Here is a 16504-nt window from a genome sequence, read left to right as displayed (position 1 = left end):
TAAAAACAGTTCCATTTCATGCCATGCTGATCATATAAATAATGTATTTTAAATTTACCGGTTTCTCTCAGATATTTATCCTGGGAAAATTGAGTCGTTTTGGGCCATTAATCCTGGTAAATCTCGGTAACCGGGTTCCCGCCATTCAACCCTAAGAAGGATGCTGGCTCATGTTGACTCCAATGCTTCCCACAGTTGTGTTAAATTGGCTGGTAGTAAATCTCTACTTCGATTAGCTCGTTCCATCTCATCCCACAGATTCTCAATTGGATTGAGATCTGGTGACTGGACAGGCCAATGCAGGAAGCTGAATTCACTGTCATGTTCATGGAACCATTCCTGTACAATCCTAGCCTTCTGGCATGGGGCATTATCCTGCTGAAAAAATCTATTTGCAGATGGATACACTGCTGCCATGAAGCGATGCACCTGATTGGCAATGATGTTCAGATATCTTGTGCCACTTTTATCAAGAGGCCCAATGTGTGCCATGAAAACACATCACCAGCCTGCAATGTTGACATGGCATTATGGATACATGTACTCGTGGTTTTCTCCATACCCTAGTCCTCCCATCAGCGTGAGTCCGCAGGAACCAGGATTAATCAGACCAGGCAATGTTTTTCCAATTCTCCAAGTGTCCAGTGTTTTCATTCCTTAGCCACTGCAACTGCAGTTTCTTGTTTTTTGCTGAAAGAAGTGGAACTCCTCCTGCTCCTCCTTGCACAAAGGCGGAGGTAGCGGTCCTGCTGCTGGGTTGTTGCCCTCCTACGGCCTCCTCCACGTCTCCTGATGTACTGGCCTGTCTCCTGGTAGCACCTCCATGCTCTGGACACTACGCTGACAGACACAGCAAACCTTCTTGCCACATCTCGCATTGATGTGCCATCCTGGATGAGCTGCACTACCTGAGCCACTTGTGTGGGTTGTAGACTCCGTCTCATGCTACCACTAGAGTGAAAGCACCACCAGCATTCAAAAGTGACCAAAACATCAGCCAGGAAGCATAGGAACTGAGAAGTGGTCTGTGGTCACCACCTGCAGAATCACTCCTTTATTGGGGGTGTCTTGCTAATTGCCTATAATTTCCACCTTTTGTCTATTCCATTTGCACAACAGCATGTGAAATTTATTGTCAATCAGTGTTGCTTCCTAAGTGGACAGTTTGATTTCACAGAAGTATGATTGACTTGGAGTTACATTGTGTTGTTTAAGTGTTCCCTTTATTTTTTTGAGCAGTGTATATATATATATAAACAGGGTAGCCTACTCTGACAACTACTCTGCTTTGTTTGCTCTTTTCAGTATTATGTCTATTTCTGATAAGCCTCCCAGGAAAGGGCTGAAAATAACCCATATATGTAGTCTTAGAAATAAGGTTTATGAAATCAATAACTTGCTAACATCAGATAACATTAACATATTAGCCATTTCTGAGACTCACTTAGACAATTAATTTGATGATACAGCAGTAGCAATACAAAGATAAAACATCTATAGAAGATACAGAAATGCTTATGGGGGAGGAGTTGCTGTATATATTCAGAGCCATATCCCTGTAATGCTTAGAGAAGATCTTATGTCAAGTGTTATTGAAGTGTTGTGGTTGCAGGTTCACTTGGCACATCTAAAGCCTTTTCTTTTGGGGTGTTGCTATAGGCCACCAAGTGCTAACAATCAGTATCTAAATGATATGTGTGAGAAATGCTTGATAGTGTACAGTTGAAGTCGGAAGTTTACATACACCTTTGCCAAATACATTTAAACTCAGTTTTTCACAATTCCTGACATTTAATCCCAGTAAAAATTCCCTGTCTTAGGTCAGTTAGGATCACCACTTTATTTTAAGAATGTGAAATGTCAGAATAATAGTAGAGAGAATGATTTATTTCAGCTTTTATTTATTTCATCACATTCCCAGTGGGTCAGAAGTTTACATACACTCAATTAGTATTTGGTAGCATTTCCTTTAAATTGTTTAACTTGGGTCAAACGTTTCAGGTAGCCTTCCACAAGCTTCCCACAATAAGTTTTGGCCCATTCCTCCTGACAGAGCTGGAGTAACTGAATCAGGTTTGTAGGCCTCCTTGCGCACACACGCTTTTTCAGTTCTGCCCACAAATCTTCTATAGGATTGAGGTGATGGCCACTCCAATACCTTGACTTTGTTGTCCTTAAACCATTTTGCCACAACTTTGGAAGTATGCTAGTGGTCATTGTTCATTTGGAAGACCCATTTGCGACCAAGCTTTAACTTCCTGACTGATGTCTTGAGATGTTGTTTCAATATATCCACATAATTTTCCTACCTCATGATGCCATCTATTTTGTGAAGTGCACCAATCCCTCCTGCAGCAAAGCACCCCCACAACATGATGCTGCCACCCCGTGCTTCACGGATGGGATGGTGTTCTTCGGCTTGCAAGCCTCTTCCTTTTTCCACCAAACATAACGATGGTCATTATGGCCAAACAGTTCTATTTTTGTTTCATCAGACCAGTGGACATTTCTCCAAAAAGTACGATCTTTGTCCCCAAGTGCAGTTGCAAACCGTAGTCTGGCTTTTTATTGCCGGTTTCGGGGGCAGTGGCTTCTACCTTGCTGAGTGGCCTTTCAGGTTATGTCGATATAGGACTCGTTTTACTGTGGATAGAGATACCTTTGTACCCGTTTCCTCCAGCATCTTCACAAGGTCCTTTGCTGTTGTCCTGGGATTGATTTGCACTTTTCACACCAATGTAGATTAATCTCTAGGAGACAGAACGCATCTCCTTCCTGAGCGGTCTGATGGCTGCGAGGTCCCATGGTGTTTGTACAGATGAACGTGGTACCTTCAGGCATTTGGAAATTGCTCCCCAGGATGAACCAGACTTGGAGGTCTACAAGGTCTTGGCTGATTTCTTTTGATTTTCCCATGATGTCAAGCAAGAGTTTGAAGGTAGGCCTTTAAATACATCCACAGGTACACCTCCAATTGACTCAAATGATGTCCATTAGACTATCAGAAGCTTCAAACGCCATGACATAATTTTCTGGAATTTCCTAAGCTGTTTAAAGGCACAATCAACTTAGTGTATGTAAACTTCTGACCAAAATTGAATTGTGATACAGTGAATTATAAGTGAAATAATCTGTCTGTAAACAATTGTTGGAAAAAGTACTTGTGACATGCACAAAGTAGATGTCCTAACCGACTTGCCAAAACTAGTTTGTTAACAAGAAATTTGTGGACTGGTTGAAAAATGATTTTTAATGACTCCAACCTAAGTGTATGTAAACTTCCAACTTCAACTGTATGTGATGTAAACAGAGAGGTCTACTTTCTTGGGGACCTGAATATTGACTGGTTTTCATCAAGCTGTCCGCTCAAGAAGAAGCTTCTCACTGTAACCAGTGCCTGTAATCTGGTTCAGGTTATTAATCGACCCACCAGGGTGTTTACAAACACTACAGGGACAAGATCATCCACATGTATCGATCACATTTTTACTAATACTGTAGAACTTTGTTCTAAAGCTGTATCCGTACCCATTGGATGCAGTGATCACAATATAGTGGCTATATCTAGGAAAGCCAAAGTTCCAACAGCCAGGCCTATAATGGTGTAGAAGAGATCATACAAACATTTTTTGCTGTGACTCTTATGTGGATGATGTTAAAAATATTTGTTGGTCTGATGTGATTAATGAGGATCATCCAGACGCTGCACTTGAGGAATTTATGAAATTGCTTCTTCTAATTATTGATAAACATGCACCTGTTGAGAAACTGACTGTTAGAACTGTTAAGGCTCCATGGATTGATGAGGAATTGAAAACCTGTATGGTTGAAAGAGATGGGGCTAAAGGAGTGGCTAATAAGTCTGGCTGCACATCTGATTGGCTGACTTACTACAAATTGAGAAATTATGTGACTAAACTCAACAAAAAGAAGAAACTGTACTATGAAGCCAAGATCAATGATTTGGAGTACTTTAAATGAAATTATGGTCAGAAAGACAAATTCAACTCCATCTTTCATCACAAAACCATTTGATGTTAGGAATTATTTTAATGATTATTTCATTGGCAAAGTGGGCAAACTGAGGCAGGAAATGCCAACAACGAACAGTGAGCAATTGTATTCATGCATAAAAAAACAAATAATGAAAGAAAAGCATTGCAAGTTAGAATTTTGTAAAGTTAGTGTGGGAGGGGTGGAAAATGTATTGTTATCGATCAATAATGACAAACCTCCTGGCTTTGACAACTTAGATGGAAAGCTACAGAGGATGGTGGCTGACTATAGCCACTCCTATCTGTCATATTTTTTATCTGAGCCTAGAGGAAAGTCTTTGTCCTCAGGCCTGGAGGGAAGCCAAAGTAATTCCGCTACCCAAGAGTGGTAAAGTGGCCTTTACTGGTTCTAACAGAAGACCTATAAGCTTGCTGCCAGCTCTTAGCAAACCTTTGGGAAAAATTGTGTTTGATCAAATTCAATGCTATTTCTCTGTAAACAAATTAACAACAGACTTTCAGCATGCTTATAGAGAAGGGCAGTCAACATGTACTGCACTGACACAAATGACTGATGATTGGTTGAAAGAAATTGATAATAAAATTGTGGGAGCTGTACTGTTAAACTTCAGTGCAGCGTTTGATATTATTGACCATAACCTGTTGTTGAAAAAACTTGTGTTATGGCTTTTTAACCTCTGCCATATCGTGGATTCAGAGCTATCTATCTAATAGAACTCAAAGGGTTTTCTTTAATGGAAGCTTCTCTAATGTCAAACATTTAAAGTATGGTGTACCGCAGGGCAGCTCTCTAGGCCCTCTACTCTACTCTCAATTAAGTTGATAATGAAAAAACTATGGTCTGTCTTTTAGTTGTCATCTCTACAGCAATAGCCATTAGCTTTCCAAACAGTTTTTCCGCGATTGCATTTTCAAATATTGCAATATGCCTGGCTGGGTCTCTGCTTTTCACTGACAGTCACAAATCAACAATCATTTACTTGGTATTTGCAGCGCACGCTCCCCAAAATGCGGGCCCTTCCAACTGTAGGCTATGCAATTTTTTTTAAGCTAATGATCCTCTGTGGCCAAATCATGCTTTCTGATGAAGTAGCCTATTTTGAAGGTTGTATTTTGTCTGTATAGATAGGACACAGGATTAGGCCTAAGCTAATTTGGCATTATAATTTTGGAAATGTAATTCAATTTACTTTAGGGATAACTTTATGGACACGCCGTCTATGCCTTTTAATGTGGCAGAAACACAACCAGTCATGAAGTTTTCATCTGATTGTCAAACAATCACTTCAAAAAGGGGCTTCTGTAGGATTCCCGCGAACGCTCATCCGCTCAGAAAATATTCCCAGTATCCAACCCCAACACTGTGCACCTTCCATTTGATGAATGGAAAGAGACCTCTGTTATAAAACACCTACATGTATTGTAATGACATTAGGCCTACACTTGTAGCCTGAATTGCGTCCACGTGCACCTCGGTGTCGGGCCACTCATCTCTGCCTTTGCAAAATGTAAGTATTCTGGTCAAACCACAAATCAATTTGGAGCATATACCACCCAGTTTCAAGTCAATTCACTCCTTTTCCATGCGGCTGACATGCAGTAACGTTAAATAATAGTGTAATGGCCTATAGTTTTTTGGACATGTTGTATTAATTATGATAGGGTGACGTTTTACCGGTACGGCGTACCCCCACTATTTATTTTGCCGGGGTGCCATACCGGACCATACCGGCTAATCTTCACCCCTGTATAAAAGTAAATGAAAGCGATAGAGAGAGAGGACTCACCATCTTCTTCTTGAGCTTGTTGCTCTCCCTGTAGACGAGTATCACCGCCTTCTTGAACACTGAAGAGAAACAACATGAACACTGAGGATGAACACAACTGTGGGAATGTACACAGGGAATCCGTCCCCTCAGAAGCGATCTGAGTTTACAACATATTGGCACTACATCCATAAAGCCCCAAATCATACTGGTGTAACACTAAACAGTACCATTAATATTCAATACATTTATCTAATAGATAGTCATTAAATGTGTGTTGTGTTTACATGCGTTCGTCTAAAGCCAGTGGACTCAGCATTTCAAATGGAATTTGATAGGAGTCCAGGCAGACAGACTGCCAACCGCCTCTGGCTCTGGCAGGGGCCAGGCAATCTCTTTCCCATAATGCTGCAGTAGCAGTCCAGTGTCTCTCCAACTCACCAAACACGGTCAGGTCGGGGTCCTTTCTCATGCGGCCCAGCGAGAGATGGGGGTTGAGCCAGACGACAGAGGAATGCATGAGGAATTCTCCCATGGAAAGCTCTGTGACCTGGGAGAGAGAAGAGCCATTGGCCACAGTGTGTGAGGGACGTACTAAGTACTGTATCTGTACAGGGAATGGAGCTTCAGCTACCTCAACCAAGTGCTATCTATGTGGGGTGTATGTTGAGTATCTATAGGAAGAAGTATCTACAGGGAAACTTAGCTATTTCCAACCAGTTTCTGTAAGAGACATATCACCAAGATCCCTTGAATAGACTGAATTGACCTTGACGGTTATGCAGCAAACGTAGGCTGTGCTGGTTTTAGCCTAAGTACGTGTCCAGATTAAAGATAATGAGTGAGTGTGATGAAAGCTGCTGTAACAGAGGCAGAGGGTAGAGCAGCAGGGTACAGTATAGCTACCTCCTTCTCAGGGCCACTCTGCTCTGCCACCAGCTGGTCAAACACAGAGCCATAGTCCTCATAGATCTTCTGCATCTCATTGATGTGGCTGGCCACCTTCTCCATGGCCTTCAGGGCCTCTGGGGATACAGGAGAGGAGAGGGAAGGGTTATTGTGTGTGTGTGTGTGTGTGTGTGTGTGTGTGTGTGTGTATCTTCACTGTACCTGTGAGGTGGTAGTGCTCCTCGCTGTCTGTGTCAGTGAGGGACACAAGCTCTCGGAGAAGTAGAGGGTATTTCAACACTCTCTGGACTGGTTTGATCAGGTAGGACTCCAGGGTGGACGAGTGCTGCTTCGTTGGGTTCCTCGCATCCAGAAACTCCTTAAAGGCCAGGTCAGTCTTCGCTGTAGACAACAGACAAACAGACTTACTTTACCAAGCCTTGTACATGTCAGTACTTTCAATCACATCTCTCATACTGCAGCAAGCTTGGAGGACTGTGCTTGGTGGTGCTAGCATTAGACCTACCATGGTATCTTGGTGCAATAATACTTGTCCACAGGGGGGCCGTATAGGCTACTTCTCACCCTAGCATGACCACTGAAGTAAAATGGCAACACTGCAGGTATGTACAGTGCATTCAGAAAGTATTCAGACCCCTTGACTTTTTCCACATTTTGTTATGTTACAGCCTTATTCTAAAATGGATTAAATATTTTTTTCTTCATCAATCTACACACAATACCCCATAATGACAAAGCAACAACAGGTTTTTTGAAATGTTAGCAAATGTATTAAAAATAAAAAACAGATACCTTACTTAAATGAGTATTCAGACCCTTTGCGATGAGACTTGAAATTGAGCTCAGGTGCATCCTGTTTCCATTGATCATCCTTGAGATGTTTCTACAACTTCATTGGAGTCCATCTGTGGTAAATTCAATTGATTGGACATGATTTGGAAAGGCAAACACCTGTCTATATAAGGTCCCACAGTTGTCAGAGCAAAAACTAAGCCATGAGGTCAAAGGAATTGTCTGTAGAGTTCCGAGACAGGATTGTGCCGAGACAGCTCTGGGTAAGGGTACCAAAAAATGTCTGCAGCATTTAAGGTCCCCAAGAACATGGTGGCCTGCATTCTCAAAAGCAAAAAGTTTGGAACCACCAAGACTCTTCCTAGAGCTGGCTGCCCGTCCAAACTGAGCAATCGGGGGCGAAGGGCGTTGGTCAGGGAGGTGACCAAGAACCAGATGGTCACTCTGACAGAGCTCCAGAGTTCCTCTGTGGAGATGGGAGAACCTTCCAGAAGGACAACCATCTCTGCAGCACTCCACCAATCAGGCCTTTATGGTAGAGTGGCCAGAGGGAAGCCACTCCTCAGTAAAAGGCACGACAGCCTGCTTGGAGTTTGCCTAAAGGATTCACAGACCATGAGAAACAAGATTCTCTGGTCTGATGAAACCAAGATTGAACTCTATGGCCTGAATGCCAAGCTTCACGTCTGGAGGAAATCTGGCACCATCCCTACAGTGAAGCATGGTGGTAGCCACATCATGCCGTGGGAATGTTTTTCAGCGGCAGAGACTGGGAGACTATTCAGGATCGATGAACGGAGCAAAGTACAGATAGATCCCTGATGAAAACCAGTTTCAGAGCGGGGCGAAAGTTCACCTTACAACAGGACAACGACCCTAAGCATACAGCCAAGACAACGAAGGAGTGGCTTCAGGACAAGTCTCTGAATTTCCCTCAGTGGCCCAGCCAGAGCCCGGACTTGAACCCCATCGAACATCTCTGGAGAGACCTGAAAATAGCTGTGCAGCGACGCTCCCCATCCAACCTGACAGAGCTTGGGAGAAACTCCCCAAATACAGGTGTGCCAAGCTTGTAGCGTCATACTCAAGAAGACTCGAGGCTGTAATCGCTGCCAAAGGTGCTTCAACAGAGTACTGAGTAAAGGGTCTGAATACTTACGTACATGTGATATTTCAGTTTATTATTTTTAATGCATTTGCAAACATTTCTAAAAAGCTGTTTTTGGTTTGTCAGTATGGGGTATTGTGTGTAGGTTGATGAGGTGGGGGAAAAAAATATGTAATCTATATTAGAATACGGCTGTAACAAAATGTGGAAAAAGTCAAGGGGTCTGAATACTTTCCAAATGCACTGTAGATACTGTAACACATGGTGTCGACATGAGACTCCACTCCACTCAAAACACTACCATTCAAAAGACACCGTTTCAAAAGAATCACTGCAGTGATTTTCATTCACAGTGTATAGAGTGGAGGGATGCTAATATTGGGTGCTGTGTGGTCTAGCACCGTAACACATTGAAAGACTTTCTGGAGGTCAGGTGTTGACATTCCTCGCCACCTAGCTGTTCGTCTCACTATGTGTGGAAGGATTGAGAGGCCATTAGAGTATTCATTATAGCACTCTGAGCCACAGACAGACAGGCACATTGACACTTCACACAGTAATTGGCAGGCAATTAACGAGTGAACGCAAAGTGTGTGTGCAGCGAGAACCCAGGGAGAACGAGAACGCGTAATTACTAGAACCGCTGACAGACACCCACAGATTCTCTGTGAATGCCTGCATTCAGCTGTGCTCCACTGTGCTAGGCTGTGCTCCACTGTGCTAGGCTGTGCTCCACTGTGCTAGGCTGTGCTCCACTGTGCTAGGCTGTGCTCCACTGTGCTAGGCTGTGCTGCAGAGTTCTGCTGTAATGCACTGCGCCCCTGTAACAGTAGTGCTGTAGTGATTTATCATGTTTACTCCGCTGTTTCCTACTCTAGTTAATTCTGATTCAGAGACTGTTGTGGAAAAGGCCAAACCACTTGCCAGATTCTCCCTGTGCCATTAAAACTCAATTTCGGTACCTGCTTCAAGGAATGCCGCACAGAATCTTGTAATGGGAGGAATTTAAGAGGCACAAGGGTGCAATTTTCCCACTCTGTTTAATTCATTCGGCGCTGGGCAGTGTGCCCAAAATGGAGGAGGCCATAGAAATAAATTCAGTTCAACGTTTATATCCAATCATATATACAGGGCCGCTCAAAAATTACTAGCAGTCCCCGTCAGCGTTTAATACTCTCTCTCATTATAGACCAGCTTCAGCTGTGCAGCGCAATGGGGGGAGACTTCAGCTAGCCTAGGCACTTTCAGTTTTACAGTGGGACGCCTTTCACAGTTGAATTGATATGAAAGAGAATGTAGGGAGTCCAGATTGATAGAGTTAAGACAAGGAGAGAGGCAGTTGAAGTGGAATTGCATCACATCACTTTTACGAAGCGAGTAGCTCCTCTCAGAGACATTTTACTGAAGTTCCTTGTTGATGCTGGACCGTAGGAGCCCAGTCAACCATGATATTTACATAGAGTGCTGGGGATGATGTCATGGAGGTGCAAGTGGGTATTGTGGACAGGTGTGGGGTGGGGGGACAGCGTAGGGTAGAGGGGAGACCCGTACCTCTCTCCAGGACTTTCTGGACCTTGATGTGGTTGGCACAGAAACCGCTGTAGAGCTTGAAGTGATCAGCGTAGTACAGGAAGGATCCACCCAGAGAGAAGAGAAGCTTCTGGAATCACAGAGAGAGAGAGAAAGAGAGAGAAAAAGAGACAGACACAGCCAAGAGAGAGAGCGAGAAAGAGAGAGAGAGGGATGGGAGAGAACATTTGAAGTCATGACCTGACCACGCTCACCTCCCTCCCATGGGACAGTGTTTAAAATCCCCCAGGCCCCGCCCCCTCTAACCCCTGAGTACAGTGCTCTTTGACTTGGAGATACAATTCTCCAAGTCAACATCGCAAAATCAATAGGCCACACACGTTGCCTTGTCGATGCAGTAAATCATCCATGCGTGAACCTGTGACATCTCTTCAATAATGAATATCCCAAGGTGTGACAGAACATCATAGCTAACTGGTTAATAAGCCTGTGAGTATGCGGTTTCATGTCAAGTGTGTATACTGCAAGAGATGTTTGGCAGAGGCAGCTGTAACGGCAGAGGCAGCTGTAACATAAGGGGCACGTGTGTGTGTGTGTACTCCAAACTACCGTACCTTAAACTGCTCAGGGGTCTCCAGCGTTCGGAAGTCAGGTGAAGAGGCGATCCTCTCCTCCAGCGTCTGCAGGAACACCCTCTGGAAGTCCAGCATCTCTGGCAGGCTGCCAAACAGACTATCCATCTGAAGGAAAGGAGAGACAGGAGCCTGGTCAAAAACCTAGCAGCAGGCAGTCACTCCTTCACCTCCACCTCAAATGTCTCAGGTGTGAGAGGCACTTAGGAACAGCCTCTCTTTCCTTCCATCTCTAATACAATCTCCCACTCCCTGGCTCTCCCACACCTTCATTAAAAGATATCCAGGGTGTCTTGCTCTCTCCTCCGCTGTGTACCTAGACACGTCGGAGTGTCCATTAACGGCGGTTTAATCAGCCCCACTCCTCAGTGTGTATCGATGGATCTCTCCTGTGAGAGCGTCGTCCTGAGACTGAGGTTAGGCTCAGTTTACATCAATGTCCCTAGCTAAGTGGGACTTAAGCTACACTAAGGTCATCAGCATTCTCCAGCCATAGCCTTGTGGGCTCACAGGGAGGGACAGTCACACAAGGACTAATCCCAACCTGTGAGAAGAGTGAACAATGGAAGACAACAATGCAATTGGAGATAAAACAGAATCCTACGCACGCTTTCTAATATGTGGGCCTATGTCAGAAAGGGACTAAATAAGAAGAGGTTGTGAGAGTTCATTACTAGAGGTCATTTAACCTCACCACCACCCCAATCTAATAAACTATCCATCTTCATCATGAACCAACCTCATAAAATTCTCCATCTCTATTACCTCCCCCGTCCTCCCCTCCACCCATCCCACCAACCCCATCCCTCCTCTACCTCATCCAGAGGTCCTTTACAATTGGCCCAGTGTCGTCCGGCTTAGGGGAGGGTTTGGCCGGGGGTAGGCCATCATTGTAAATAAGAATTTGTTCCTAACTGACTTGCCTAGTTAAATAAAGGTTAAATATATATATATATTTTTTAAATACCTCATCCAGAGTGAGGAAGGTTTCATTCTGCAAGGGCTTCAGGTAGATCTCAAAGAGGCAACTCAGGTCCTGTAGGAAGGAAAGACAAGACAGACAAGAGGTGGGTTAGTGAATCCGACAACACCAATGCCACTCTCATGACACATACAGTACAGTATACAGTACACCACCAGTGCATCATAGGGTGGTATCAGTATCAACAGTTACTCCAACCGCCCAAAACTACTCCGTTATATTTCCCTTCATCTTCATCTCTGTCTTTCTCCCTCCCTGTGTTTTAATGGAGCTGCGGCCCATCAGGGCGTCACTGGAGATATACTCATTAGGCTGATTTACGGCCTCCGCCGCCCAGCCAACGCAGCACATCACCGACAGATGGTTTCAGCAGCAGCAGAGGACGTTGGGAAGGCATTCCCTCCCTCCTACAAATCCCCCACCCACCGCTCGGAGAGATAGAGAGGGAGAGCGATAGATAGGGTAGAGAGAGGGTAGAAAGACAGCGTAGAGACTAGAGAGAGAGATCATGAGAAAACGAAAATGATAATTACTTGACACATTGGAAAGAATTAACAAAAAAACTATGAATAGAATGCTATAATAGAAAGCTATGAAAACTATAATAGAATGTTATTTGGCCCTAAAAAGAGTACACAGTGAAAGAATTCCTGACCACTGTGACTGACGCAAAATTAAGGAAAGCTTTGAATATGTACAGTGAGCATAGCCGGTCTTCTCTTGAGAGCCAGGTCTGCCTATGTGCACACTGCCCACAAAACCGAGCTGCACTTCTTAACCTCCTGCCAAATGTATGACCAGAGACAGATATTTCCCTTACATTACACAGACCCACAAAGAATTTGAAAACAAATCCAATCTTGATAAACTCCCATATATTTTAGGTGAAGTACCACAGTGTACCACCACAGCAGCAAGATTTGTGACCTGTTGCCACAAGAAAAGGACAACCAGAGGAGCACAAACACCATTGCACATAAATACAACCGATATTTATCTGTTTATTTACTTTCCCTTTAATACTTCAACTATTTTCACATTGTTACAACACTGTTCAAATAATATAACATTTGAAATGTCTATATTCGTAAAAATAAATAGTGAGTGTAATGTTTATTTTCTATTTCACTTGCTTTGGCAATGTAAACATAAGTTTCCCATGCCAATAAAGCCCTTTGAATTTAATTGAAATGTTATTGAAAGGGTAGAGACACGAGCTATAGGGTAGAGGGGGTAGAGAGAGAGAGCTAACCCCTTCTGCGAAAATGGAAAAACACTAAACAAACAAAGAATTATCTATCCAAAATGGAGATATGGGTAAACCACTTCTCTAATCTTTGTGGCCCTATAACAAAGAACAAACAGCAAAAACATATACATGATCAAATACAAATCTGCAAATCAACTATTAAAGACTACCAGAACCCACTGGATTCTCCAATTACCTTGAATGAACTACAGGACAAAATAAAAACCCTCCAACCCAAAAAGGCCTGTGGTGTTGATGGTATCCTCAATTAAATTAGAAAATATACAGACAACAAATTCCAATTGGCTATACTAAAACTCTTTAACATCATCCTTAGCTCTGGCATCTTCCCCGATATTTGGAACCAAGGACTGATCACCCCAATCCACAAACGTGGAGACAAATTTGAAACCAATAACTACCGTGGGATATGCGTCAACAGCAACATCATCCTTAGCTCTGGCATCTTCCCCGATATTTGGAACCAAGGACTGATCACCCCAATCCACAAACGTGGAGACAAATTTGAAACCAATAACTACCGTGGGAAATGCGTCAACAGCAACCTTGGGAAAATCCTCTGCATTATCATTAACAGCAGACTCGTACATTTCCTCAGTGAAAACAATGTACTGAGCAAATGTCAAATTGGCTTTTTACCAAATTATCATACAACAGACCACGTATTCACCCTGCACACCCTAATTGACAAACAAACAAACCAAAACAAAGGCAGTCTTCTCATGCTTTGTTGATTTAAAAAAAGCCTTGGACTCAATTTTGCATGATGGTCTGCTATACAAATTGATGGAAAGTGGCGTTGGCAGGAAAACATACGACATTATAAAATCCATGTACACAAACAACAGGTGGCAAAACACACACACATTTCTTCCCGCTGTGGGGTGAGACAGGGATGCAGCTTAAGCCCCACGCTCTTCATCATATATATCAACGAATTGGCGAGGGCACTAGAACAGTCTGCAGCACCCGGCCTCACCCTACTAGAATCTGACGTCAAATGTCTACGGTTTGCTGATGATCTGGTGCTTCTGTCCCCAACCAAGGATGGCTTACAGCAACACCTAGATCTTCTGCACAGCTTCTGCCAGACCTGGGCCCTGACAGTAAATCAAATCAAATGTATTTATATAGCCCTTCTTACATCAGCTGATATCTCAACGTGCTGTACAGAAACCCAGCCTAAAACCCCAAATCTCAGTAAGACCAAAATAATGGTGTTCCAAAAAAGGTCCAGTCGCCAGGACAACAAATACAAATTCCATCTAGACACTGATGCCCTAGAGCACACAAAAAAACGATACATACCTTGGCCTAAACATCAGTGCCACAGGTAACGTCCACAAAGCTGTGAACGATCTGAGAGACAAGGCAAGAAGGGCCTTCTATACCATCAAAAGGAACATAAAATTCGACATACCAATTAGGATCTGGCTAAAAATACTTGAATCAGTTATAGAACCCATTGCCATTTATGGTTGTGAGGTCTGGGGTCTGCTCACCAACCAAGAATTCACAAAATGGGACAAATACCAAATTGAGACTCTGCAAAAATATCCTCTGTGTACGTAAAACATCAAATAATGCATGCAGAGCAGAATGGGTAACCAGTGAAGGGCAACCAGTGAAGAACAAACACCATTGTAAATACAACCCATATTTATGTTTATTTATTTTCTCTTTTGTACTTTAACCATTTGCATGTCGTTACAACACAGTATATATACATAATATGACATTTGTAATGTCTTTATTCTTCAGGAACTTCTGTGAGTGTAATGTTTACTGTTCATTTTTATTATTTATTTCACGTTTGTATATTATCTACTTCACTTGCTTTGGCAATGTTAACATATGTTTCCCATGCCAATAAAGCCCCTTGAATTGAATTGAGAACGAGGGGGTAGAGAAAGAGAGAAAAAGAGAGGGTTGTAGGACAATCAGCCGACTGACACAAATGAAGACAGACGAGGTGGAGTTCATGAGAGGAGGTCCTTAATGTGCTCTGAGTAAAGGGGTGAGATGGAAACTTGAGCTGTACAGGGCCTCTGAATGATGAGCCTGTGTACTGTAGAGCATAATGAAACGGTAGGTAGGGCTTCTTTGTTACTCCCCATGACACCACAGAAATAGATCATGTCTTGTTACTCTTCAGTGGCTTTGCTTTCCTATGCCCTGTCTCTTCATCCTGGCTCAACTAAATAGACTGAATTGGGAAATTGGCCATTATCTTCAAGAACTATAAAAAATAATGACCTTGACGTAGGACTTCTCTGTGTCCACCAGCTCCTGGATGACCTTGCTGAGCCTCTCGGTGGCGCTCATGTGTCGGGGGCAGGTTCTGAGCAGGGTGGGCTCAGCCCCTGGTTTCGGGGGGTCTTTGTGGCCCTCCATCAGGCCGCCGGAGCCCTCTTGGAAGGTGTGGTACAGCGTCTCCACGCTCTGCAGGGGGCGATAGAGAGACAGAGCGGTTAGGGACCACAGGAAAACAGTAACATGTAGACACAAAGCTTATTAGGATCACAAGGACTTTCGTTAATACATCAATCAAAAAACAATATCCCCATCAATCAGCACAGTAATACGGTATCAGACAGTGCTGTCTTCGGCTCCTGCAGCCCTATGCTTCCAGTACTCACAGGCTGCTCTCCACTGCAGAGGAGCTGCCAACATGCCCTGCAAAACCTCTACTCAGAACTATCGCTGTGTGTGTGTGTGTGTGTGTGTGTGTGTGTGTGTGTGTGTGTGTGTGTGTGTGTGTGTGTGTGTGTGTGTGTGTGTGTGTGTGTGTGTGAGTCCAGTGAGTGTGCATAGAGACACTGCAGGGGAATGCGTTTTTGAGTGAGAGAGACGCTGATCGTTACACAAGCAATTCTCAGAAAATACCCTGCCTGTCACCATCAATATTGCACAGCAACAGCGCAGACACATCCACACACACACACACACACACACACAATCCAAATCGATTAACAGCCCTCACAGTAAAACAACCCAGCAGATCCCAGATAGTGTGTAAAACCCAGTGTGGCATATACCATAGAGACAGGGGACAAATCAAGTCCTCTATTAAGCTAAGCCAGTAGTTCATCAGGTAATTAGAAACCGGGTGGTTCGAGCCCTGAATGCTGATTGGCTGAAAGTTGTGGTATATGAGAACGTATACCATGGGTATGACAAAACATTTGCTTTTACTGTTCTAATTACATTAGTACCCGGTTTATAATAGCAATAAGGCTCCTCGGGGGTTTGAGGTAGTTGGCCGATATACCACGGCTAAGGGCTGTATCCAGGCACTCCGCGTTGTGTCATGATAAAAGAACAGCTCTTAGCCGTGGAATAATGGTCATATAACACACACACACACACACACCCTGGGCCTTATTGCTTAATTATAGCATGGTTACTTAGGAGGGTGCCAAAGCAGCTTCCATACTAATCTGTAGAGAGGACAGAACTAGGCAGCACTGTGGGAGCAGCATGGCTATGGCAGGGGTCT

General features: G+C 43.6%; 1 protein-coding gene across 1 annotated transcript in view; it reads right to left on the bottom strand.

The window, feature by feature from the left end:
- Window positions 1-16504, bottom strand: part of LOC120023131 (T-lymphoma invasion and metastasis-inducing protein 2-like) — a 75341-nt gene that overhangs the window by 6071 nt on the left and 52766 nt on the right. Inside the window, exons 14-21 of the mRNA XM_038967111.1 lie at window positions 15262-15447; window positions 11721-11789; window positions 10736-10861; window positions 10143-10251; window positions 6893-7072; window positions 6689-6807; window positions 6224-6332; window positions 5804-5862 (exon numbers count right to left, since the gene is read on the bottom strand). Of these exons, the coding sequence (XP_038823039.1) occupies window positions 5804-5862; window positions 6224-6332; window positions 6689-6807; window positions 6893-7072; window positions 10143-10251; window positions 10736-10861; window positions 11721-11789; window positions 15262-15447 (957 nt within the window). The remainder of the gene's footprint in view (window positions 1-5803; window positions 5863-6223; window positions 6333-6688; window positions 6808-6892; window positions 7073-10142; window positions 10252-10735; window positions 10862-11720; window positions 11790-15261; window positions 15448-16504) is intronic.

This window comes from Salvelinus namaycush, chromosome 28 (assembly GCF_016432855.1).
Source record: "Salvelinus namaycush isolate Seneca chromosome 28, SaNama_1.0, whole genome shotgun sequence".
Lineage (NCBI taxonomy): Eukaryota > Metazoa > Chordata > Actinopteri > Salmoniformes > Salmonidae > Salvelinus > Salvelinus namaycush.
Note: the sequence above shows the minus strand (reverse complement) of the source record. Positions and strands in the feature narration are given on the sequence as shown.